The 22,113-nt window shown below is 38.3% G+C and overlaps 1 protein-coding gene across 1 annotated transcript; it reads right to left on the bottom strand.

Annotated features, from left to right (window-relative positions):
• Positions 1-267: 267 nt before the first annotated feature.
• On the bottom strand, positions 268-22,069 carry POP1 (POP1 ribonuclease P/MRP subunit). The gene is made up of 15 exons (XM_088177619.1): positions 21,797-22,069; positions 19,247-19,417; positions 18,223-18,398; positions 15,633-15,881; positions 15,009-15,096; positions 14,533-14,708; positions 13,675-13,925; positions 13,450-13,543; positions 12,569-12,680; positions 11,483-11,602; positions 6,352-6,467; positions 4,868-5,059; positions 3,841-3,995; positions 2,746-3,087; positions 268-1,947 (listed from the first exon to the last, which is right to left on the bottom strand). Exons 1-15 carry the CDS (start codon positions 21,915-21,917, stop codon positions 1,287-1,289), a joined length of 3,024 nt encoding a protein of 1,007 aa, XP_088033745.1. The 5' UTR covers positions 21,918-22,069; the 3' UTR covers positions 268-1,286.
• Between the last annotated feature and the right edge of the window lie 44 nt (positions 22,070-22,113).

Below are 22,113 nucleotides of genomic sequence, written 5' to 3'. Positions count from 1 at the left end.
TCCCACTTCCAATACTTCCCTTGCAATCAGCTGTTCTTCCTCCTTCCCCATGTGTGTGCCATATTTAAATGGTCCTATATTAGTAATTTTGTGGGTAACGCACACTAAATCTTTCCTCCAACAATTCCAGACAACATTAATAAATTTGCTAAAAACTTTCAAACAAAACTGTGAAAGAGGAAATTAAGTTGAACATTTGACATTTAGAAAGAAAAAGTCATTAACTGATCCTTTTTTAATTTCTCTAAGAACCAACAGACTACTAACTCAAGATTACATTTTTATTTGTACATGATCATTTCAGGATAATTTTACCAACTAGCATATATTTGTATCATGCTGCTAGTAAACTATAGCATATTACTGTAAATTCCTTTTCAAGTTCCTTAACTCATGAATGGCTAGATGCGTAAGGTTATCATTAAAGAAAAAAATCCCAACAAAACACCAAACACAACCTACCCACACTGCCCCAGGCAAATCAAACACCTTTCTCCCTTTACCCCCCCAGCATATTTTACAAGTTTTATGATTGTTTGAACAATATTAATGAACTGTACATGAAGAAAAGTTCAATTTTAGCACATTCCATACAAAACTAAATTCCTGTTTTGAGGAGCAAAAATATCCCCTATTATTAACAGAAAACGTGCACTGACCCACCACTAGCAATTTGCCTCTGAAAAGCTTATTACTTTTCAGACTAGAGAGACAGGCTGATATGCTTTCCAGTTTAAGAGCTTCAGTTGCTATAATTCAAAATGACATAGCTGGTCTATATTTTATTTGCATTTCATTTAAGCATTCACGTTTCTCTACATAGCTCTGTTGCACTGCAGCCACATGTATTCAGATACAAGGAATCAGGAAAACCACTTGCTATATACACTGGATCAGACTGCATGCAGTTACATGTGAAAGTGCACTGTAAATTTACAGTCCATCTGAACAAAGACTTCTAAAATTAAGATAATTATTTCCTGTACATTGTTACAGCATCCATTGCTTTGAGGAAAAAAAATTTAGAATATGCTTCTTTAGAGATAAAGAAGATCATGATAATGATCTGTTAGAAGTCCTTAGCAATACAGACAGCAAAAGTAATTCTAGTCTCTTTATGCATTAGTTTTTTTCTTGAATAATGCCTAAAAGGTTTTTAATTATTTCATAATCTTGGAGCTGTTTGGGTTCAGAATAACCTCAAATTTGGGACAAATCTGAAAGGCCACGGAATACAAAAGAGAATTCTTTGGTATTTTTGGCATTCTAATGCATTGCAATGATGCTTAAATCTCAATAGTAAGTCTTGCAAATCTGTACTGTAAAGATGCTGGAGTCCTTAACAAAACAAGCCCTTTTTTATCTGCTGGCTGATTGTGTAACATATAAATTAACCCAGTCAAGCTAACAAAACCCAGTGCTTCTCCACAGCCTGCAGCCAACGAAAAATCCCCTCGAGTGACATACCCCAAGAGAGTCCTAGAGCAGTGGGAAGTAACATCTGGGAGAGCACCTGACCAAAGACCAAGAATGAGGTCTTCATGGTCCTCAGTTGCTTCTTCATCTGGAATACCTGCAGGGTCACTCTCTAGAGACTTCACGTTATCCTTTTTCTTCTTCTTCTTCTCCTCTTTTTGCTTCTGTACCTTGTCCTTGAATATGTCACGATGTTTGGGTTCTTGTGGACCACAGAAGAGTTTGTCTTTGCTTAGATGCAGCAAGTCATCTTCTGTTGGGATGCAAATCATGGCATGTAATTCAGGGTTCCCCTTTCTCAAGAGCGACAAGTTGACCCAGACAAGAGCCCTTGGGTAGCTCATCAAGATTGGCAAAAAAACATCTTCAGTCATTTCCTTCTGTCCCAGCCGGGAAATACGGCGGATTCGCCGATCCTTCCCAGCAGTGGGATAACACCAGGCTGATAACTGCATTAGTAGCTTCTCACTCCTATTAAAAAATTTCCAAAAATAAACATCACAGATAGTCATTAACAAGCAGTTTAACAGAAATCCAGCACCCCACATATTTGCAAGAGCACACTTAAAAAAAAAAGCCCTGGGGCTTTCTGTAACCTTCCAAGCTGCTACTTGTATCACTCTTAGCCTAAAAAGAACATGGGTGAGGGGAATTCATGAGTCTTCTTCAGAAGGAAGGAGGCATTACTTGTTAAAACCCCCAAAGCTTGTTAAAACCACAAACACTCTAAAATCTCCAGTGACACTAATGCAGTCCAGAACTTTCAATGTTTTCTTCCCCTGGTAACCACACAAAAATGAAAGACCTGTGTTCTGGCACTTTCCAATACTGTTGCTGCCCTCATGCGTTGCACTGGAATGCAGGGGATTCTCTATTTTCTAGAGACCATTTTAAGGAGTACAAGAACCACCTGTGGTGATGTATTAGGGAAGTGAATGCAAGATGATTTTCACAGCAATAGCCCTAAATTGGCAAATATGAGCCTCTAAAAGCTCCATCGACCTGGAAGCAGACAGAATATGCCAACTCTAAGAGCACAGTAAACTCCAGAGTGTTTAATTTAAGATAATTTTCTTTATGTAGTCATCAAGTTTGCTGGAGAAAAGCAGGATTTCCACTCAACAGCAGATTCTGATTCGTGACAAAACTATTTAATCTCACTGTATTTGGATGAAATAATTTGCTCATCTTAATCAAGGCTGAGCTCTTCCTTTCCCCAACTGAATAGATACCAAGAAGAAATAGAACGTAGGTATCATTTTGACATACCTGAGAACAATAAAGTCACTTGTCATTGTTTCATCTCTCTCACCAAAATCTTGGGTGCTTGTAACATCCTCTGTCTTTAGGGCACCTTCAGAACTTGTTATTTCCATGGTCTCCTCTGCCTCACCAGTCTCAGGGGAAGCTTCTCTGACAGCTTCTGCTTTGGGGTCACAAAGGGTCTGCCCTTCAGTTGTGCAGCAGTCAGGGTGTGGGGAAGAAGGACATAAAAATCCTCCTGAAGCTTTCATTCTTCCTTCCCAGTTCTTGGTCAGTTGCTCCCAAGGACAAATGAAAGGAGACAGAGTGCCCAGCTTGACATAATTTGCCCTTTTTGCAGGTGGACGTCTACATTATAAATCAAGTAAGTAGGTAAGAATATTTTCGAAATCAAGTATTTAAAAGACAAAGGGAATGCACAGTTAACTTTCTATCCTCGTTGAATAAGAATTTTAAAATCACAATCTATAAAATGTTGCTGTATTTCTGTCAACAATACCCTTTCAGCCATGCTGGAAACATCGACCTGCTGTGACTCACACCCCCACCTTTTCCTCTGAACTTCTACTTTTCCCTCCTACCTGAAAGGGGAACCAACCAGTTGGTGCAGAGGGCACTTCCAGCTACTCCAAACTCATGGTTAAGCTTTTTCTTTGTTGCAGTAAAAATGAAGGTAAACTTCGGAATACTTGATATTTAAAATTAGATACCAAAATTTACCTCTTAATTTACTTTATTCTTTAACACTTGGTACATACTTTGACATAGTCCTTTACATTCTCTTTCCTCTTTACCTCCTCCCCCATTTGCTGCTTCGGAATCTCAAAATAGTTTTGTTTATTTTATTGCTATGCAGCCTTGTTACAGCTCTATAACTGAGCATGTCTCTGGGAATAGAAGAGTTTAATTTATATGCCCTGTTAAGCACAGTTAAATATATCTAGGAGTCCTTTCTGTTTTATAATACTAAGATTTAAAATACTAGTGAAACATCTCAATAAAGTCCAAGTCTAAATGAACACAACAAAAGATAATTAAAGGAATATTTTAAGCAGTATTCATTTTTGTTATTCTTATTATCAATTCTTAAATTAATGTTACCGTTTGAATTTTTCAAGAAGACTGTTTTCCAGGTCTTTGGCAAACTGCATTCCTGCCTGGCAGTCTGGGAAATCATTTGGAGTGTGAGGTGTTCTTTGGTATTCAGAATGCTTTAATGCCTCTTGCAAGCCACCAACTCGTACACCTCGATATATCTGTTATAAAAACCAAACGCCCAAAAAGCAATGTTTGAACTGATTTCAGGTTCCTAGCTGAAAAAAAAACATTAATGCCCAGAGGGTACTTCCTTAGAAAATTGCAAGTCTAACACTTAAGCGTTAAAAAATAAACGTAAGCATGGTTTCCACAGTTATAGATGCTAATTTCAACAAAAAAGTTAGTCATGCTCTTTAAATTTAATTCTGAAAAACTATCCACAAAACTGAAGAGAATTTCACAGGTTCTGATCTTGTACATTGCCAGAAATGTTGTATTACTTTGACAGCCACTGCCTGATGTATCTTAACCATACAATAGGTATCACTGCAACTAAATCCCCTACACATTTAAAAGCATAATTTTAACTGCAGAAAGGTATTAAAACTGCCACCTAAACACTCAAAGCAGGATGCTTCAAACAGCACCAAAGGAGTATTCAAGCTTAACTCAAATTTTGTTCTAAGCTCTCTCCCAAATTGGAGGCAACCTTGGTGACAGAGGTGTAGATAGCTAAGCTGGAAATTGATTAGCAGCAGGCACCAAATTATTTCTTTAGAGGCATTTGCTTGTAGAAACACAGAAAAGCACAGCTTCAGCTTTCTCTCCTGACTCCCCACTGATTTGCTGCTTGTAGACTGCCATGTGGGCATAGCTGGACCCAATAGAAGACATGGAAAGCTATTGTTTTATTTTCAAGACCAAGCTTCTGTCGTGAACCAGTTCATATGCCATTTTTTAAAGGGAGATTTTGATCCTGTAATTGGGAATTGGCTATACAATGTGAAGTACACTCTCTAAAACTGATTAATTTAAACGAAACTAAATAAATTATCAAATTGACTTGTAATTTGCCATCAAAGTCACTTACAAAAGGGATCCAGAAAGCCATGCCCCAGCCCTTTGGGAGACAGATATCCCAGCCACTCCCCCATCCTGGTCGATCTTCTCCAGCCATTTTCCCTGGCTGCTGCACCAACAGTATGGGAATCTTAGATTCACAAGGACCCAAATCAAGGTGTGATCCAGGTACCAGTAACTGAGCTCTCATATGGTTTAAATCCTGAGGAGACATTTTCCGTAAGTTAATAACCATTCTTTTTCCCTCTTCCAGATACTTTTCCAAGATACAGAGAAAAGGTGAGTTTACAGATACAGAACATACAGTAGTAATACACTATATATTTGAAGATAATTTCATCAAGGCATGAAAAATTGTTTTAGAAATTGTTTTTCTCTCCTTACTTCCATAGTCCTTGATAAAGAGCAAGTACCAGGTATAACATAGATGAAGGAAGAAAAACGGGTTTTGCAACTTTGTATTTATCGACTTCTGCACAAGACTAGATTGAACAGGTGCTTTCAGTCTGTCAATACATGGAACAAAATGAACTATTCCCAAGGAGATGGGAAGAAGATTTCGTCATCAAACAGTTTCACATAAAGCATGTTGGCACCAAGGCTTTGTCAATCACCAGGTGTTATATTCCACTGTACCACGTTAAGAATATGTTTATGTAAAAATGTAGAAAGACCATCAGACTCCCTGTATTTTATCAGGTAAACACTAAATTTCATGACAGCCTAAAGAATACTGTCATATATAAAAAGATTGTGCTGATAACTGTCATGTGCTAGTGTAATATTTTTGTGATACTCTGCTTTTTTACACTGTCAGACAATTTGAAAGAGCACAAAATTAGTTTTCAGAAAGAATATTTAGAAATATGTTTTTGCCATACAAATGTTTTCTCATTCTGATTACAATGGTGCCAAAAGTTCATCATCTCCTGGGACTAAATCACCTTTTTATCCATGCACTTTATGGGCTGCCCTCCATTGTCAACAAAAATGTCAAGATAGGAGAATTCAAACCCACAACAGCAAACGTGAAGTTCTCTACAAATCATAAGTTATTGCCCAGAACACCCACAGCATAGTGTGCTACAGTTCAGAAACACAGGATTTTTTTCCTTCCAACTTCCACAGTTCCCTTTTCAGGAGAATCTTCCCGACTACAGCTAAAGGCCAGAGCCTTCCTGTGTCACTGTTTTCTGCTGCATGAGTCAAGATGATGTATGAAAATCCAATTCCAAACCTTTCTGTTATATAAACCTACAATTATAGTCCTGTAGGCAATCCAATAAAACTTTCTTTTAATTGAATCCATGATTAATGGCTGTGCAAGAACATTATCCAAAGGCTACAAAAAACACTTCATGTCAGCAGCTGGATACTGTGACATTGAGGAAGCTATAGGTTAACATTAGATTTATACAAATTTCAAGAGTCTCTTTCTATGGACTCTATGAACCATTAGCCATTTCTTCCATGGCAATCCACCTACTTAGTTACCTGCTCTGAGATTTTATTTTCAGTGACGTTCTTACAGATGTCATGGTCCCAGATAAAGCTGTGAGCACAGTTAGCAGGTACACCCTTCAGGTACAGCTGCCTAACTTTATCATTATCTACAAAAGAAAAGAACCTTTAAAAAAAATTCAAACTATTTGTGTAGTTTAAGTACCAAATTACCAAAGTCACTTCTGTATCATAAGTACAATAAGCAACCAAGAAAAGCCTAATTAAAAGCTCAACAAACATCACTGCTTCTGGCATATCTTACTATCACATGTTTTTCCAAATACAAAATATGAAATCAACTGTTAGTGTTAGAAAGACTAACCTGGTATTTTCTCACCAGCGTTTCTTCTTAACAAAAGACATGACTGTTGGCAATGTAAATTACATCTTTACATTCCACCTTTAATATTCTGGAATCTGGCCTTTCTAGCAGAGTGTGAAGCTCAAAAGATATGGTGACAATCAGAAAGAGCAACATTGCAAAGCTTGAAATAAGTATGCCTAAGTAAACTTGTAAGAGAAGCAAGAGTTACCTTTAAGAAATGCACATACAAGAAACATTTGTATGTCTATGACTAGCATGCAACACTTATTTAGTATGAGTTTCCTGCTCTGCATCTTTTCAGGCTGTGCTTCAAGGAAGGGACTATTCTTGCTTACATCTGCACAAAACAAGAGTTGCCTACATTACTGAAGATAAACAACAATTGTAGCTTTAAAATGGATTGATAAAGTATTAAATAACCTATCTCCAGTTTTACAAATCTAAAGAAAGCCAAGAAAATGTGTACCTACCTTTAGTGATTTAAGGATTAACAGGCTTCAATGTACAGTACAGTACGGTAGTGAATGCTGATCCATTTACAAAAAGTAATTCTTATCAAGAAACAATACAATGAACCTATTAATAGTTCTGTGACTAAAAACTTAGAGGGATTGCTCCTCATTTCACCATCCACAAGGTCTTACATATCAAAGGAACATAACATGTCAGGGTTTGTTTTGTTTTTTAAAATTTAAGTCTTTTTAAAAATTGTTCTGCTGATTTTTCCAGGTAATGTAGACAAAGACTCAAAGTCAGAAGATTTTGATTATTTAGATTTTGATTATTTAGTGGTACTAACAGTACCTAGCAATAGGTGCTGCCAAGCATAACTGCAATAATGATTTATTTAAAATCCATAGTCTTTAAGATGCACCCATTACTAAAAGTTGCTAAATCTTTTGCAAGAAATATTAACTACTGCAGCACTTGTGACAGTTTGATGATGTTACTGATACTCACCACGCATTCTTGCTAACAAATTAGATTTATGTGAGCAGAAGAAATTATCAGATTACAGCAGCATTCCTTCAAATTAAGAACAATAAAACTAAAAAGGGAATCCTTGCCAATTAAGCAGAAGAAAATTCCTTATCTGACCAAAAATTAAGAACAGGAAACTGAGCAGGAACCTAAGAGAGCTCAACACTCCTACAGGCAAAGCACAGTCTATCTGGAGATCAAGCAAGTATTAATGCCTCAAAAGAAGGACAAAAAGAGGAACAAAACTGTGTGTGGTAGTGGTAGGGAATTCCTTCCTGAGTCTTACAGATAACCAAGGGGGAAGAGCACATAATTACAAGCACAAGGTAAGGAAAGTACCTTTTCCATCTTTCGTACAGCAAGCATTTGTGAACACCAGAATCTCTTTATGTTAAATTATTTAAACATGTTCTAGTTCCTTCAACTGCAAATTATTCACTGCAAATTTCTCTGCTTTTTTTAACATTTCTTTCTATTACTACAGATCAGGCAGCCTATCCTTGACATATTCTCAGAGTTCTTTGCAATTCCTATATTCTATAATGGCATGAATATTTGTTTCCCCACTACAGAAAGACCTTTTAAGTCAGTCTCTTTTCATCACCACCCCTCATCCAATATCCTCCTTATTAGCCTAAAATATTCTTCTCTAACTTGGTACACTCCTTCTCTTTGATCCTCATTGAACCTGGAGAATTTATTCTTTCTACTAAGCATACTGTAATTCAAATCATAATCCCAAATCCTCACATCAGTTCTTACCTCTCTCCTGTTTTCTTCGGTCCATATTTTAAGATTTCTGGGGAAATAACCTTACTGATTAATAAATTGCTATTAATAGTGAAAGTAAGATATTAGGGCTAGTATAGGAAATAGGAAGATGCACTACTAAGCACATGAAGCTCACCACCAAGCTACTTCTGCTGATGTCAATGGTTGGTGCTTAGACAATACAGGCAGAAAGAAGGCTTCATTCCATTTCAAGCTACTGATCTGATTTGCATAGAAGATTATCTGCCTTAGAAGACAGGCCTAAGAGTTCTATTTGAAAATTTTCCTTCCTCCCTTTCGCAAAAAATAAAAAAAGCAAAAAACAGAAACACTGCCCGGGAGCAATCTGAGAGCCCTACGTCTGCAGGGAGGGTGGGTATCAGGACAGCTGGGGACAGATACCTGCACCTCTGAAGGAAGTGCATGTACAGGCATGGGCCTAGCTCTGTGTCTGCAGAAGAAACTTTAGTTCACATATCTTTCATGGTGTATTCTCCTTCTATGCATCTCATTCACTGATTATGTAGAAATTTCACCATACTCCATGTTGACTGTTTTAAAGGCAGTGGAATTTGTTTTCTCCAGACAAGACAGCAACAACATATCAAAATGTCAGAAGTGTACTTTAAACTGGAGAAAAGAACAGTACTAATGTGTAGTCATGTGAGAACTGACTGCTTACTGGGAGTCTTGACTCCAGCCTGAAGAAATAATTTACATAATGAGTTGCTTTAACTACATTTGATCAGCCCATGTTAATAACACACAGCTTGCACCTATGCATTGAAGAGATAAAGTAACTGGGAAAGACTGAAATTACACGATTTGTTACTGTGTTACTCACAGGAAAAAACTACACAGGCATATCTCAGAAAAGCATTTTGGAAAAAAAAGCAATATGAACAGATATGTATCATTCCACAGACTGCATGTATGACAATCCCCAGCAAAGGTGATGGCCATAACTTACCTAAACTATTCGCTCACCTGACAAACAATGCATCTTTAAATTAATAAAGTTTATCTAAGAAAATCAGTTGGCTTTTTTACAATACCGAAGAACAAGGGAGGATAAAACACATATGGAACCTGTATGCTAACATGTACAGTGCTATTTTAATCTTACTAATATTAATCCTAACAGTACTTGGCTGTCCAAGAAGCAAAAAAAGGGAGGACAAGTGTGGAATACACCAATGGTTCCCTTTTATTGCTCAAATAAACAAGATGTGATTAACATATTTAATAGAAGTCAGCTCACAATATTACTGTATCTGAGTAAGGTCACAACACAATCAAGGCTCAGAAAGTTTACGTAATTCTAAGGCCCATAAAATGATTTTTTATTTCAGAAGGGGAAATTAGTAGCACTGAAATGGAATTACAGATCTTAGAGAAGTCCTTTCTTTGGGAAAGTTCTACTGGAAAACAGTGGTATTGTCTGTTTTCTTTCATCTTTCTGCCTACTCCACTTTTTCAGTTGTGTATAGCACTAAGTTATCTAGCAGAACCTAAATTAGAAGGTACTACACCATTGACCTTTCCTTGCTAGCTGAACAAAGACCTCCTCCTTCTCCTAAATAAAAGGGGACAGAAGCAGTTTTAAGTTTATGATGAAAAAAAAGACTCAGAAAGACACAAAAAAAGCAACACTAGCTTTTCTGAGTATTTGTGGTATGGAAGATACTTTGCAAGTGAAGGATAACCCCAGGTAGAAAGATGTTGAAGATGGACATTTCTACCTAGCCAAAGGAAAAAACACAGGGGTGCTCTTGACTGCCTGTCTTACACCACTACCTCTTTACCACAGCCATCCTTCCTGAGGGCAAATCAGCTCTGGCAGCAGGAGAGAAACTGCTATGAGATCTTTAAAATACCTAAATGCCTCCTGTTCATCTTGCCTCTTGAACACATCTTCTCAGACATCACAAGCAGAATGAAAGACACCAAATTACCTTCTGTAGTTGCTAACTCTTCTAGCAGCTCAAACCAGTATCTGTAAACTAGTGCTACATATCTCACCTTACTTTTCAGCAGGAAGGAACCAAAGTAGAGGTCATGTATGCTGCAGCATTTCCAACAGGAACACTAATGATGAGAAAGTTAGCTGAGCAGAACTAATTAACAGAAATGCTGTTCTAGGTACAGAGGGTAGGATAGGAGGATGTAAGAAAATGAAAACAGCAGAATTGTGCAAAGAGCTTAAAGCCAGTAACTGAAGTAGGTGTTCAACCTGACTTAAGTGATATGGAAGACTAGATTATTCTAGTGTCTTGTAAACAGACCACCAAGGAAATTCAGTATTTTAAAGTCTCTGGAACTTTCAACTTGTCCTATTTGCTACTGCTTGCTAGCTGGCTATCACGTTTCTCCTATTAGGTGAGGCAGCCTTTGTCCAGTCAACCTAATTGGGAATGCCTACACTGTACACAAAACCCATTGTATCCTGTACATACTTTTGCACACTTTTAGAGGACATGCACATCAACTGAATTTGAATTTTACACTGAAATGTCGTGTGCACTGAAATGAAAATTTCAGAAGTTACACCTGCATCTTTCATCTTCTATCATAACCAGCATCTTGGCCATTTGAAATATTAATCTTGCAGAGGTAGTAACTTTTTCATAATGGAATTGCAACTTTCAACATCGTAGGCCTATAAACCAGAAATAGCAGATATCTTCTTGGAGAGAGAAGCAGCATCAGGAAGACTAAACACCAAACAGAAACTTACTATGGAGTTTTTAGCACCTGGTTGGCCTTGCCAGGATTCGAACCTGGATCATCTGTATGGTCAGACAGAGGCTTCCATTGAGCACAAGACCAGCTTTGGTGCATGTCCCTCCCTCACAACTGCTGTTCTAAAACCTATGCAACTTTCAAGCTGTTTCTGTTCTGTCAGGGCTGTGGGAATGGGAAATATTTTGAACCAAAACCTAGAGGAAAACAGTAAGAGACAATCCATAGAAGGTGACAGTAAATGAAAACAAAAGCACAGAGAGAAACTAAGTCTCTTCATGTAATATAGACAAGGGATTTTACCTTGGTATTTTTGAAAGTCTGGCATGGCTTTTGTCTTCATTTTTGGCAAATTGACTCGAGGATCTCCAACAGTGAGGCCAAGTATTGTACCTGGTGGCATATCTGATGGTGAGCTCATCCCTTTAAAAACACACAGATGAACATTGCCATGAAACCACCAATTAAGTTGTGATCTTTTCCTGCACTAGTATTTTGTGCATTTTTGCCTGCAGGAATGTGACACCACTGTAAACCAGTGAAGCAATCCAGAATACTATATTTAACATGTTTTGAAAACTCACCAATGCTTGCTAAATGTTCAGTAACAAAAAGGTCGACAAGAGCAGTGCAAGACTTGATCTACAATTACATTTACATCTAGTACAGAAGTGAGGTCACTGTCACAAACTCAATGCATCCTTTGACAAATTTCAAAAAACAATCAACCTTTGTTTTGCATGTGTAGAGAGACAAAGGAAATTTAGAAGTGTTTTGTAAAAGTTTTACCTCATCTCTGCTTAACTGCCTCACATTGCATAGACAGCTTGAGTACAGTGTGAGATCTACCAAAACCAGTTCCTTACCTGCTTCAGTGCTAGAAATTGAGGAGATATTGTTAGCTTATGACAGTTTACAATTCAGCCAAACACACAACTGTTAATTTAGAAATGAACATATATACACAAAGTATAATACTTTCACTTTGGATTGGAGGCTACCATTTTATCTGTGGATGCATTGTACAACTTAGTGTCTTAACTTGAAGAGTATGGCAAGAGAGAGTGAGAGGATACATCAGACTGTATATCCCATCAGCAATCTCAAATCTAAGTTCACGGAGATAATGAACAAGATTCAGTGTCTCTATTAAGAGTTTGAACTACACAGAGAATTTAAATTCCCTTAAATACCCTCAATGTAACATTTTTCAATTCTTTGCCATGCCCTGGCAAGTACCTAAGCACATTCTCAAAGGCATGACTCTCTTGATCATGCAAAAAAAATAAGCATGTCCAAACTGACGTCAACTTAATTAGCATGCCAGTTTTGACCACTAGATTTTAAGTTTCCCCCCCTTCCACCCATAGCACCCATGTGCCCAAATACCTTCCAACAGCTCAAAGATAGCACTTTGACACTGATGAAGAGATACTTTCTCAGAGTCCTTGCAGTTTTCTACCCACCAGTTATTCAGTTCTGTCTCTGAATCTGCCATCTCCTGGAAAACAATGTATCTAATTAAACTCAAATGGTTATTCACTATTTTCTATCCATGAATTCACACTCAGTTTGCCTTAACCACTATAGTCACTTTTTTTCCTCTTCAAGTTTTAAACCAAAGTAATCTTTTCCTGATGAAGTGTAGTCCTGTACTTTACAATAATCTCTAATAAGCTGTACAATTTAACCTGTATTCCAAAAATAAACAAAGCAATCCACAATATTTCCTAATTCTGTCATTAATTATTTCTTACAGAAAGCCACAGATCTCATGGCCTTATCATGTTTGCTTCAAGAGACAAAAAAAACGTTAAAACCACAGTGATGCTATATGCCAAGAAGTGGATGAAAAACCTAAATCCTGGAGAAACTCCATATTTGATTGAAAACACATAAGTTTTCTGTACCTTACATGTCTTGCCCCTTAATTTTAGGTGCTTTAGCTCATTGATTGAGAAACAAGATGTATGGTTTGTCCAAGAGAGTATGAATTATTCTGGACCTCTCAGCAGAAACTACACAGCCTACTCAACAGCACCACTGTTTTTATTTTCTTCCTACTCCCATTTAAAATCCAGGTGGGAGTTCTTCCTGAGATCAGCATTAGTTAAGAGGCTCAATACAGAGAAACCACCAGGGTAATAGATAGGTTAGCCTTTATGAAAAGTAAGGCTAGATAATTTATGGGTCTTTCTAGCAAAAAACAAGCTTGCACATTCTAAGAACATTACGAAAATTACACTAATATCCAAAGCCAATTTCCTTACTGTTTGGACAGAAGCTGCTTTCAGGGTCTCTGTAAGGACGGAGTTCGATAATGGGCCGATCAGCCGGTATCTGAGAATCTCCATGCTTCTGTCACTGAAACAGCAAAGTTTCAGGTGAATGTACAATTGTATAACACACATTATTTTCCCCAGTATTATTAAGCCAGAAATGCAGCTATGTTATGTGGCTACAGGCCACAGTTTCTGACTCTACTATGAACAAACCTGATTGCAATGCCAGTAGTCCGTGAGATCCAAGAGTAGGACTGGAATGGATCTCTAGTGCCATCACCAATTATTTTTTTCACTGGCACAGTTTTTTCTCCTTCTTTATCTTCCTTCTTTCTTTTATTGCCAAAGCTCATAACAACTTCCACTTGTTTTTCCTCTTGAATTGATGTTGTAACAGGCTCAGTAATACAGATTTCTTCAGGCTCTGAACACTGAAAAATTGCTTTTAACTCCCTTAGTATGTCCTTAAGAAAAATGAAGTTTGGATTAGGATGATAGACAGTGCACTGCAAATCTTACGTATACTTTTAAAAATTATTTAACCTATATGGATTTCAAGGAATAAAACTTAATTCTGCTGAAATCCAGGGCTTGCTAAGAAAAGCTGAAAGTAATATTGAAAGTTGCTAAGAATTTGTTCTCTTAAAAATTAACATAAGAAAAATTGCCTGTGCACAACATTTTACTTTTCTCATTTTCATTTTTTAAAGCTGATAGCTAAGTATCAGATTATAATATCTGTGATGATACTGAACTTAGCCTGCTGGGGGTGCCAGTGGAAAGGATGTGAATCAAGCAATATCATATTGCACATAAATCCTGAAGCAAGTGACACCACAAAACTTTGCAGAAGCTCAAACACTGAACACCTCAGCAGCATGCACTTTCTGTACAAGCTTTATAAAAAGTTGCAGAACATGAATACTGTTAGAGTGGAAATAGTCTTAGAAGTTTTAGTTCCTGAAGCCATGTATTATACCCAGTTCCTCCATACTTTTCAGATGACCTCTTCAGTATTAATAATGCACAATATATAAAGAAATAAGAGTTCAACTATATAGGAAAAAACACCTGCTTGAGAGCTGGATGCACCCAGATCCACAACTGTCTGTTTTCAGACTCATCCCTGGGTTTCCAAATAAATGTAACAGGACCAAGCATATCCTCAGGATAGCGATCTGCTCGGTAAACATTCAGGGAACCCTCGAATCTTCCAGACAGACAAGAAGCCTCTTGAAATGTCAAACCTAAAAAGGAAGATGCTTATTGAAGAACAAAATAATATGTTGTTTAATAAACAAAATAAAACTGAAATTCAGTCTGGCTGCTGAGTGGATAATGTTGTACCGTAATTAGCTTATTAATAAGCCACTGAAATAAAAATGTCTGGTCCTACTATGACATCTTAATTACGTTTTTCACTCAAAATCACAACGCAGTATCAACTCTGCTACTACTATTGAGACTGATACATTACTAAAAAAGGAAAAGGATGCATCATCCTTCCGTCTATTCAGAATCTTTATTTTGAACTATGTAAATTTTACCTGTGTCAATGCTACATATTCGAGCAAGCTGCTTCAGAAGCTCATTCTCTTTACCCTTCAACTCCAGGCAACAATAATACGATAAGTCCTGAAACAATATGATAGTGTCAAAGTGAGGATAACTCTTTAAAGGGAGCCTGTTAAGAAAGCACCAGTCAGGGTTTCACAATTTACACTTCAGTAGAAATTTTTCGTTCTCTAAAATTTGCCAAAGTGAAATGAGTTTCTTTTTAACTTAAAATTAATAGAAGTAGGAGAGTGTGAGGCATTTCTCATGAGGGTCAACCTGCCTCTCAAACCAACAGATCAAAAAGGACATAGAATAAATGATCTCTCAATAGCTGCTCAGGTGGATGATACAAGGATTCAGTTAATCTCTTAGCTCTTGAGAAAACTGAAAGTGTAGTATTTCATAGTTACTATAAGACTCCTTAAAAGGTTCATCTTATTCTCTCTAAAACTTGCCACCCAGAATTACACTTATAAGATTATTCATCTCATACTTAGCAGTCTTATTAAAAGCTGACATAACAGTACTTCACAGAGACAGAAATATTAATTATAACTAAGCAGTTGCTTACTTCACCTTGGCAAAACATCAAACAAAACATGTAGATGTGGTACCTGAAGAAGGCAATGCTTTGTCATGGCTCGGTAACAAGCCCTGTAGCTCTTCTCTGTAGGGCTGTTTCCTAAACAGTATCCCCATTTCTTTATCATATGAAATCTCTTTGCATGCCAAATATGGGTTTCCAGCCAAATATTCTTTCTTTGCCTGTGATTAAACTCTGCTACCAAATTTATGTGGCGTCTTCTAGCTTTGCGGCATTTAGTCTTTGACTGTTCTTTTTTCTGATGTACAGCTTTCTCTGCCTGTTTTTTAGAAGAGAGGATATTGAAGTAAATCTCAAGAGAAAAAAAACTGTGAAATGAAAAAGGCTGAAATATAATAATACAGGAAGCACTAACATTAAGTTATACCATGTTGGATCATTCTTGAGGGCAACTAACTTTGAAATTTTCTATGCAAATCACATCCACAGAAGTGCACCAAGAGTTGACTGAAACCCATATATAAAACAAAATCCCCACACATTCAGAAATGTAACACTGAACAGTAAGTGCTGCTACTTCCTGTGTGAAGTTTTTGCCACACATCAGTACATTCACATGAACAAGTCAATGTGACAGGGAAAATGCCTGGACATTTGAGCTCACGTAGAAGTAGTACAGACTCTCAGACTGACAGAAAGGACCCTATCAGTTCTACAACATGTAGAAGTGGATGAGAGAGGACTGTGGCAATATCTTGACCAAATTCTTGATAACCCAGTCTGAACTGAATATTTCAAGGTCTGAACTATTACATGTAGATGCATGACTGGAGAGGAAGGCACGACTCAATCAATGCTTAATTTTTCTTTTTGTGAAGAAAAGTGGTACAAACAAATAGGACTGTAAGATATACAAAAAGATTCTTAGAATATTCTTTGCAAACTCACCAAGAAGCATTTGACAACAGACCACTTATAAGAATATAATAATTATATTACAAGAATAGCAAAGGAAAGAAAATGACTGAAGATCAGTGCCAAGAACACTAAAAACACTGAAGCAACCCATGAAATCAAAATAGAACTGAAAAAAAGGTAGTATCTTCCCATCAGACACATCATTCATCACAGAGAAGGAAACACAAGCCACTGGATCAATGGTAGGTGATTGGTTCAGAAAGGCAATTAGAGAAAAAGGGGTGTGGATTGTAGATGAAAAATACACAACTTTAAGCTTATTGAAGCGATAAGAGATGGTCCAGGTAAATGCTTCAATGAGTATGGTCATGATAAAGGAGCTAAGACAAATGAAGAAAATGCAGCAGAATTAAAACAGGTAATTTTGAAGAGGTAGATCTAATACTGAAAAATAATAGGCAGAACCTTTACAAAACGAAGCACCAGAGATATGACAAGCTGCAAGAAAATGTGAGCCAGTGCAAACACATAAGACCAAAAGACCTGAAGACAGAAAATGTAGCAGAAGAAATACAGCTGCAACCAGGGCCAATTAAATAATCTCAAAAAAATCCAAGAGCTGTATATGGAGTGGAAAAAGGGATGAGAAAGTGTGTGTGAGCATGTATACAGAAGTTAGAAAGGCTGCCATATGAAAGGAGGACACAAAAGAACCAAAAATAAACAATAGCGAAATCTGGATTTAACAAGGATGACACATAACTAACTGCAAAACAGCCCATGCCTTCTTCCTTCAGTTCCTAGAAAACAGGCCCAAACTGCATCTCTTGCCATGTCTGACAAAGCAAAACCAATGTGAACCAAAACAGTAAAATGATATACAGGTTGTAAAGATCCAGCAAAACACCCTAAGAAACACGTAATTGGTGTGTGGCAGAGAAGTGTCTGAAACAATTCCTGAACCATGAATATTATCTTCAGGAGCTCAGGGTGGAGGGGGCAAGGTCTCAACTTCAAGACAATGCAAAGCAAAAAAAGAATGCAATAAATATATTTATCAGTCAACCTCAATACATAGAAAATTTACCAAGCAAAATCAATTGACCACTTTAAGAATTCTCATTTCAGAATGATAAAGTAATCAATGCCAAACATTGGGATGATCATTTCCCAATAACATCCCGCTGAACAATTTTTAATTTTCCTTTTTAAACATACAGGAAGGCCACAGTGAGCAAAGAGCAAGTAACCCCCATAGTCATATTCTGACTAAATACTGAGATACTGCCACAAAATGACTTTGATGAGCTGTTAGGACTAGTCAATTAGTAAGTCTTAAGCTGCATGCAGCCTTCCAATAACCCCAGTGTATCTCCCACATTTGAGCTGTAACACTCGAACAATCAGGTCAGCTGTGCTGGCTTGAGGCTGGCATGGTCACATCCTAAAGCTGAGGTGGGGTGCAAGGCAGACAGGTCTTACTGAGGACTCTTGGACCACCTGAACAACCTAGTGGACTCTTTTAATCACTACTCTAATAAAGCCAGGTGGTTAGTGAGACCTACTTGAGTTACCACCTGAAACTGAGGTGTTCCTGCATTTTGAATGCAAATATCAGTCAAGAGTTTAGGGTACTCAAGGAACTCTGGCAGATGTTCAGGTCTGAACATTAATAACTATAGAGCTGAACACTGTGCTTTGGCTGTGCCCACTACATGAAATGCTGTAAAATACACTTATACCTCTTTCCTGGCCATCTCCTGGAGCCGCCTGGGCAGGCGTTTAACATTGTGACTCATTGCTCGCCTTCGCATGTGCCTAGGGAGGGTCTGGAACACCAGAGAATTGGAAGATTTCTGTGAAACTGCTTTCAACATGGCATTGATCTCAGCAGCACGAGCTTGAGCAAAGGTAGACACTGGAATGAAAAGAACTGCATCAGAGTGCAACAAGCAGCAAAAAAAAAAAAACAGAGGAGGATACCGTATGTAGATTATGGAATTACTCCTAGTACAGCAGCCTGATATCTTCTTGACATAAAAGTAAGTCCTGTACACTGTCACTGAAGACATTTCAGTTCTTTACATATCCTGAAGTTTACAGATATGGTCAAGCAAATATTTATACATGAATGAATCTGAAAGCGTTTAACCAACAATTCCTATTTGCATTAAATACTTCTTTGTTAAATTAGAATAGCAATCTTTTCAGGTGGCATTCAGGGAGATGAAAAACCCTTTATCATGGAAAAAAAAACAGAAGCAGTAACATATTAGAGAATGTTTTAAAACAACCAAATAAAAATGCAGAGCTTGGTCTCATTTCATGTTTATGGAAGTGTATCTACTATCAGAGCACTGCCACATGTTGCAAAGCCGATTTACTCTCCTAAATAAACGTTCTGTTAGACAAAAAGCTGTCTTTAACTTACATCACTCTACAGAAGAGTAAAATCAGTTTCACTGCTACATTAAAAGTAGATGACTGTCAGTACTCATTTTGCTGGCAAACAGAAACCAAAATGCATATCCCTCACTACAAGCAGGTTTAACTTTTCCACTCAGAAGTCTGAAAGGACCCATTGAACAAAAGCTAATCATTCATTCCAGTTCACAACTACTTCTGTGTTTTGGAGAAAATCAGGAAAAACAGAAGTACAGAGCATCAGTTCTAATTTTTGCTCTTGCACAAAAACAAAGACAGCAAACTTAATCACCAGCAAACTGCCCTAGACAGATAAATTATTACCTTTTCACATATACAAACCTGTTATGTATTTAGGCATTTCCTCAGATACACTCTGGTGTCCTCCTTGCCATCCTCCTCTTCCTCTGCCTCTCTCTCCTCTACTTTGCCCCTTTGAAAAATATTGGTCTTTCCTGTAAGAAGGCCCAGACGACTGACTTGAAAATTTCTGCTGCTGCTCAGAATGAACATCTGGAAGGTTTAGAGATGAAGAGGTTAGAGAAACAAAAAATAGTCAGAGTAACTGATAACTCTATTGGTCTTTCCTCATAAAACTGCATTGCAGACTCCTCCAATTATATTTAATACCAGAAATCAGAAGAATTAAGTTCTTTCTGACAGGAATAAATAAGAATTTTACGCTGCCCTACAGCAAACTTGTGGTAGATAAAGTAACTTCTGCATGCTCTGAAAATCCAGACTTTACCTCTAAGAGCCAGAACGAAATCAGTCCATGCAACATCATAGCGATTTTTATTATCGTCTTGTCAGAGTTTTAGTAACAAAACAGCAAAGTTATTTTTTCATCTGCCCCTTCATTTTCTTTCTATAAGTAAATGTGTTCTTGCCTGACATATATTTCTTTTATAGCAATAATTAAAGTAAGCATGATACATGTATATTGGAACAGGAAGTTACTTGTCTGGGACAAGCACTTAATCCAATATTGAAAGGAAAGAGGGATGGAAGCTGTCTCAGTCAGCAAATCTGTGTAGGCCTACAGCCCAAATTAACTGGTATCACAAACACACCCTCTTAATGAAGGAAGTAAAAATTGTAATCAGAAGACAGAAGACTGTTTGGAAAGTCACTGACTTAATAACTAAAAAACCCTCAAATTATTGTAGCTACTACATAGATCCATAGTTTTGTAACTCCTATTTAGATTTGCTTTTTGTTTCTACAAAATAGCTCTGTAAAACTCCAATACAGAAGAATGTTACATGGATGAAAATCCATGCCTTTTAACAGAAAGGAAAAACATAACCACATAATCTTAGAAGTTCCCTGCTACAAATAAAGTTAGCAAAATGTGTTTAATCTGGCAGTACTCCTGTAATGACATTCCAAAATCTTCAGACATGGCTAAGCATAATTTGCTATGTCATTCTGTCTGCTTAGGAATTCCTCAGTCACCTAAATACACAGTGACACTTAAGGGTTTTTTCATTCAATCACAAAGACGCAATTTGTCAACTTCTAAAGGCCTCACAGTAACAAGTCCTTTTATGTGTGGGGTTTTTCCCAGAAATAACGTAAGTAACAAAATATCTCAATGTGAAGGTGATGGTGGAAATTGAGGTCCGATGGAAGCATAGAGGTTGTAGGTCAAACCACAAAGACCAAAAAAGCATCTAGCATACAAGCTGACAGGATCCTTCAGCTGCAAAGGTTGCCTGTGTACAAAATGCTCCAGCAACGACCCAGGTCACTGCCATTTTAGGGACATGTCCTGCTGCTCCTGCCAGCACCCTTCACAGACACAGGAGCCACAAGCCCCAGGAGGCAAACTGAGCGGGCATGCAGATCTGAGGGAAAACCAGCGCATCTATCATAGCACCAGAAGGCTAAAGCAGCCCCTCCTGCAGCTCCAGGTCTGGCAAGGGAGAAATTGGACTGGGTATGTGATAATTGATAAAAGATTCGTGTTAATCACAAAAGTATTGGGGTTTGTATAAAACAGAATACTAAGCTCTGAAGTGAAGCATGGACACTAGATAAAGGAAAATATATTATTAAATCATTCTGTTTTAAATAACCTTCTTATGAATATTATGTTTTCCAAATAAGTTGTATCTACTACCAGCTTGCAAAATCAGACTTCCCAATAACCCTCCCCGCCTTTGCTTAATCAATGCTGCCTATCTCAAGGACCAGACTTCCAGATTTTGCTGGTGGTTATCTACAAAGACCAGATGGTTATCTGTGAGACTAACTATCATCCAGAGTCTTCGTGAATTTGAATATGGAGGTTTATTCGACCACCACTGCTTACCTAGCAAAATTACAAAAACAAAAACCCAAGAATTATTAATTACAACGAGAGACCATACTATAAGAAGAGGCTTTAAACCAAGCGCTGCTTGATCTATATCAAATAAAGCAATCTAAATTTTGTTAAATATTGAGACTTTTGTTTCTCATTTATAACAGGTATAACATCCAAATTCATTTTACGACTAGAAACCGTAGGGACTCGTTATGTAATCGAAGTGATGGCAGAGAGAAGTGCACATTCACAGGGTACAGAATAGCTGGGGTTGGAAAGGGCTCTGGAGACCATGCAGTCCAACCCCCCCGCCAAGGCAGGGTCACACAGAGCAGGTTACACGAACGCGTCCGGGTGGGTTTGGAATGGCTTCAGACACGGAGACTGCACAAGTCTCTCATGTTAAAGAGAATCCCATGTTAACGGGATTTACGGCAGCACCAGGACTAAAGGAGACTACGGCAGGGAAGGAAGCCCTGGATACTCCCACGGCGAGCACGCTGCGGGCTGGGGAAAAGGGGGACACTTGGCCCTGAGGGGGGTCACCCTGCCAGACCCGGGAGGGGCTCCCACAGCCGTACCTGAGGGCGGGCAGGCTCTGCTCCCGCCGCCGGCGAAGGGCCCCGGCTCTGCGGGCAGCGTGACGCTGGCCGGCTGGTTCCTCATCTTCTTGGCTCGCTTCTTCTCCCGCGCCCCAGACATCTCCGGCGGGTTTGTGGAGCCTCTCCGTAGCGGGCAGAGGAGGGGGAAGGTTGGCAGGCGGCGGCGGTGCAGGTGCAGCCGCAATCACCAGCCCCAGCCCAGCGCTCAGTGGCGGCGCGGCCTCCACCAGCACACGTGCACATCCACGCCCCGGCACAGCGCATGCGCACTCCTCCGGCACAGCCCTGGAGGACTA

The sequence above is a fragment of the Sturnus vulgaris genome, chromosome 1 (genome assembly GCF_052056855.1).
Source record: "Sturnus vulgaris isolate bStuVul1 chromosome 1, bStuVul1.hap1, whole genome shotgun sequence".
Lineage (NCBI taxonomy): Eukaryota > Metazoa > Chordata > Aves > Passeriformes > Sturnidae > Sturnus > Sturnus vulgaris.
Note: the sequence above shows the minus strand (reverse complement) of the source record. Positions and strands in the feature narration are given on the sequence as shown.

What these genes read in the sequence shown, in the direction of transcription:
- POP1 (XM_088177619.1), bottom strand. Translation starts at nt 21,917, where the DNA reads ATGTCTGGGGCGCGGGAGAAGAAGCGAGCCAAGAAGATGAGGAACCAG. An exon ending in TGCATCCAGCTCTCAAGCAG is followed by an intron (nt 13,926 to 14,532) that starts GTGTTTTTTCCT and finishes ATTTTTCTTAAG; the next exon opens with GACATACTAAGGGAGTTAAA. An exon ending in AGACTTTCAAAAATACCAAG is followed by an intron (nt 6,468 to 11,482) that starts GTAAAATCCCTT and finishes TTTCTTTTGTAG; the next exon opens with ATAATGATAAAGTTAGGCAG.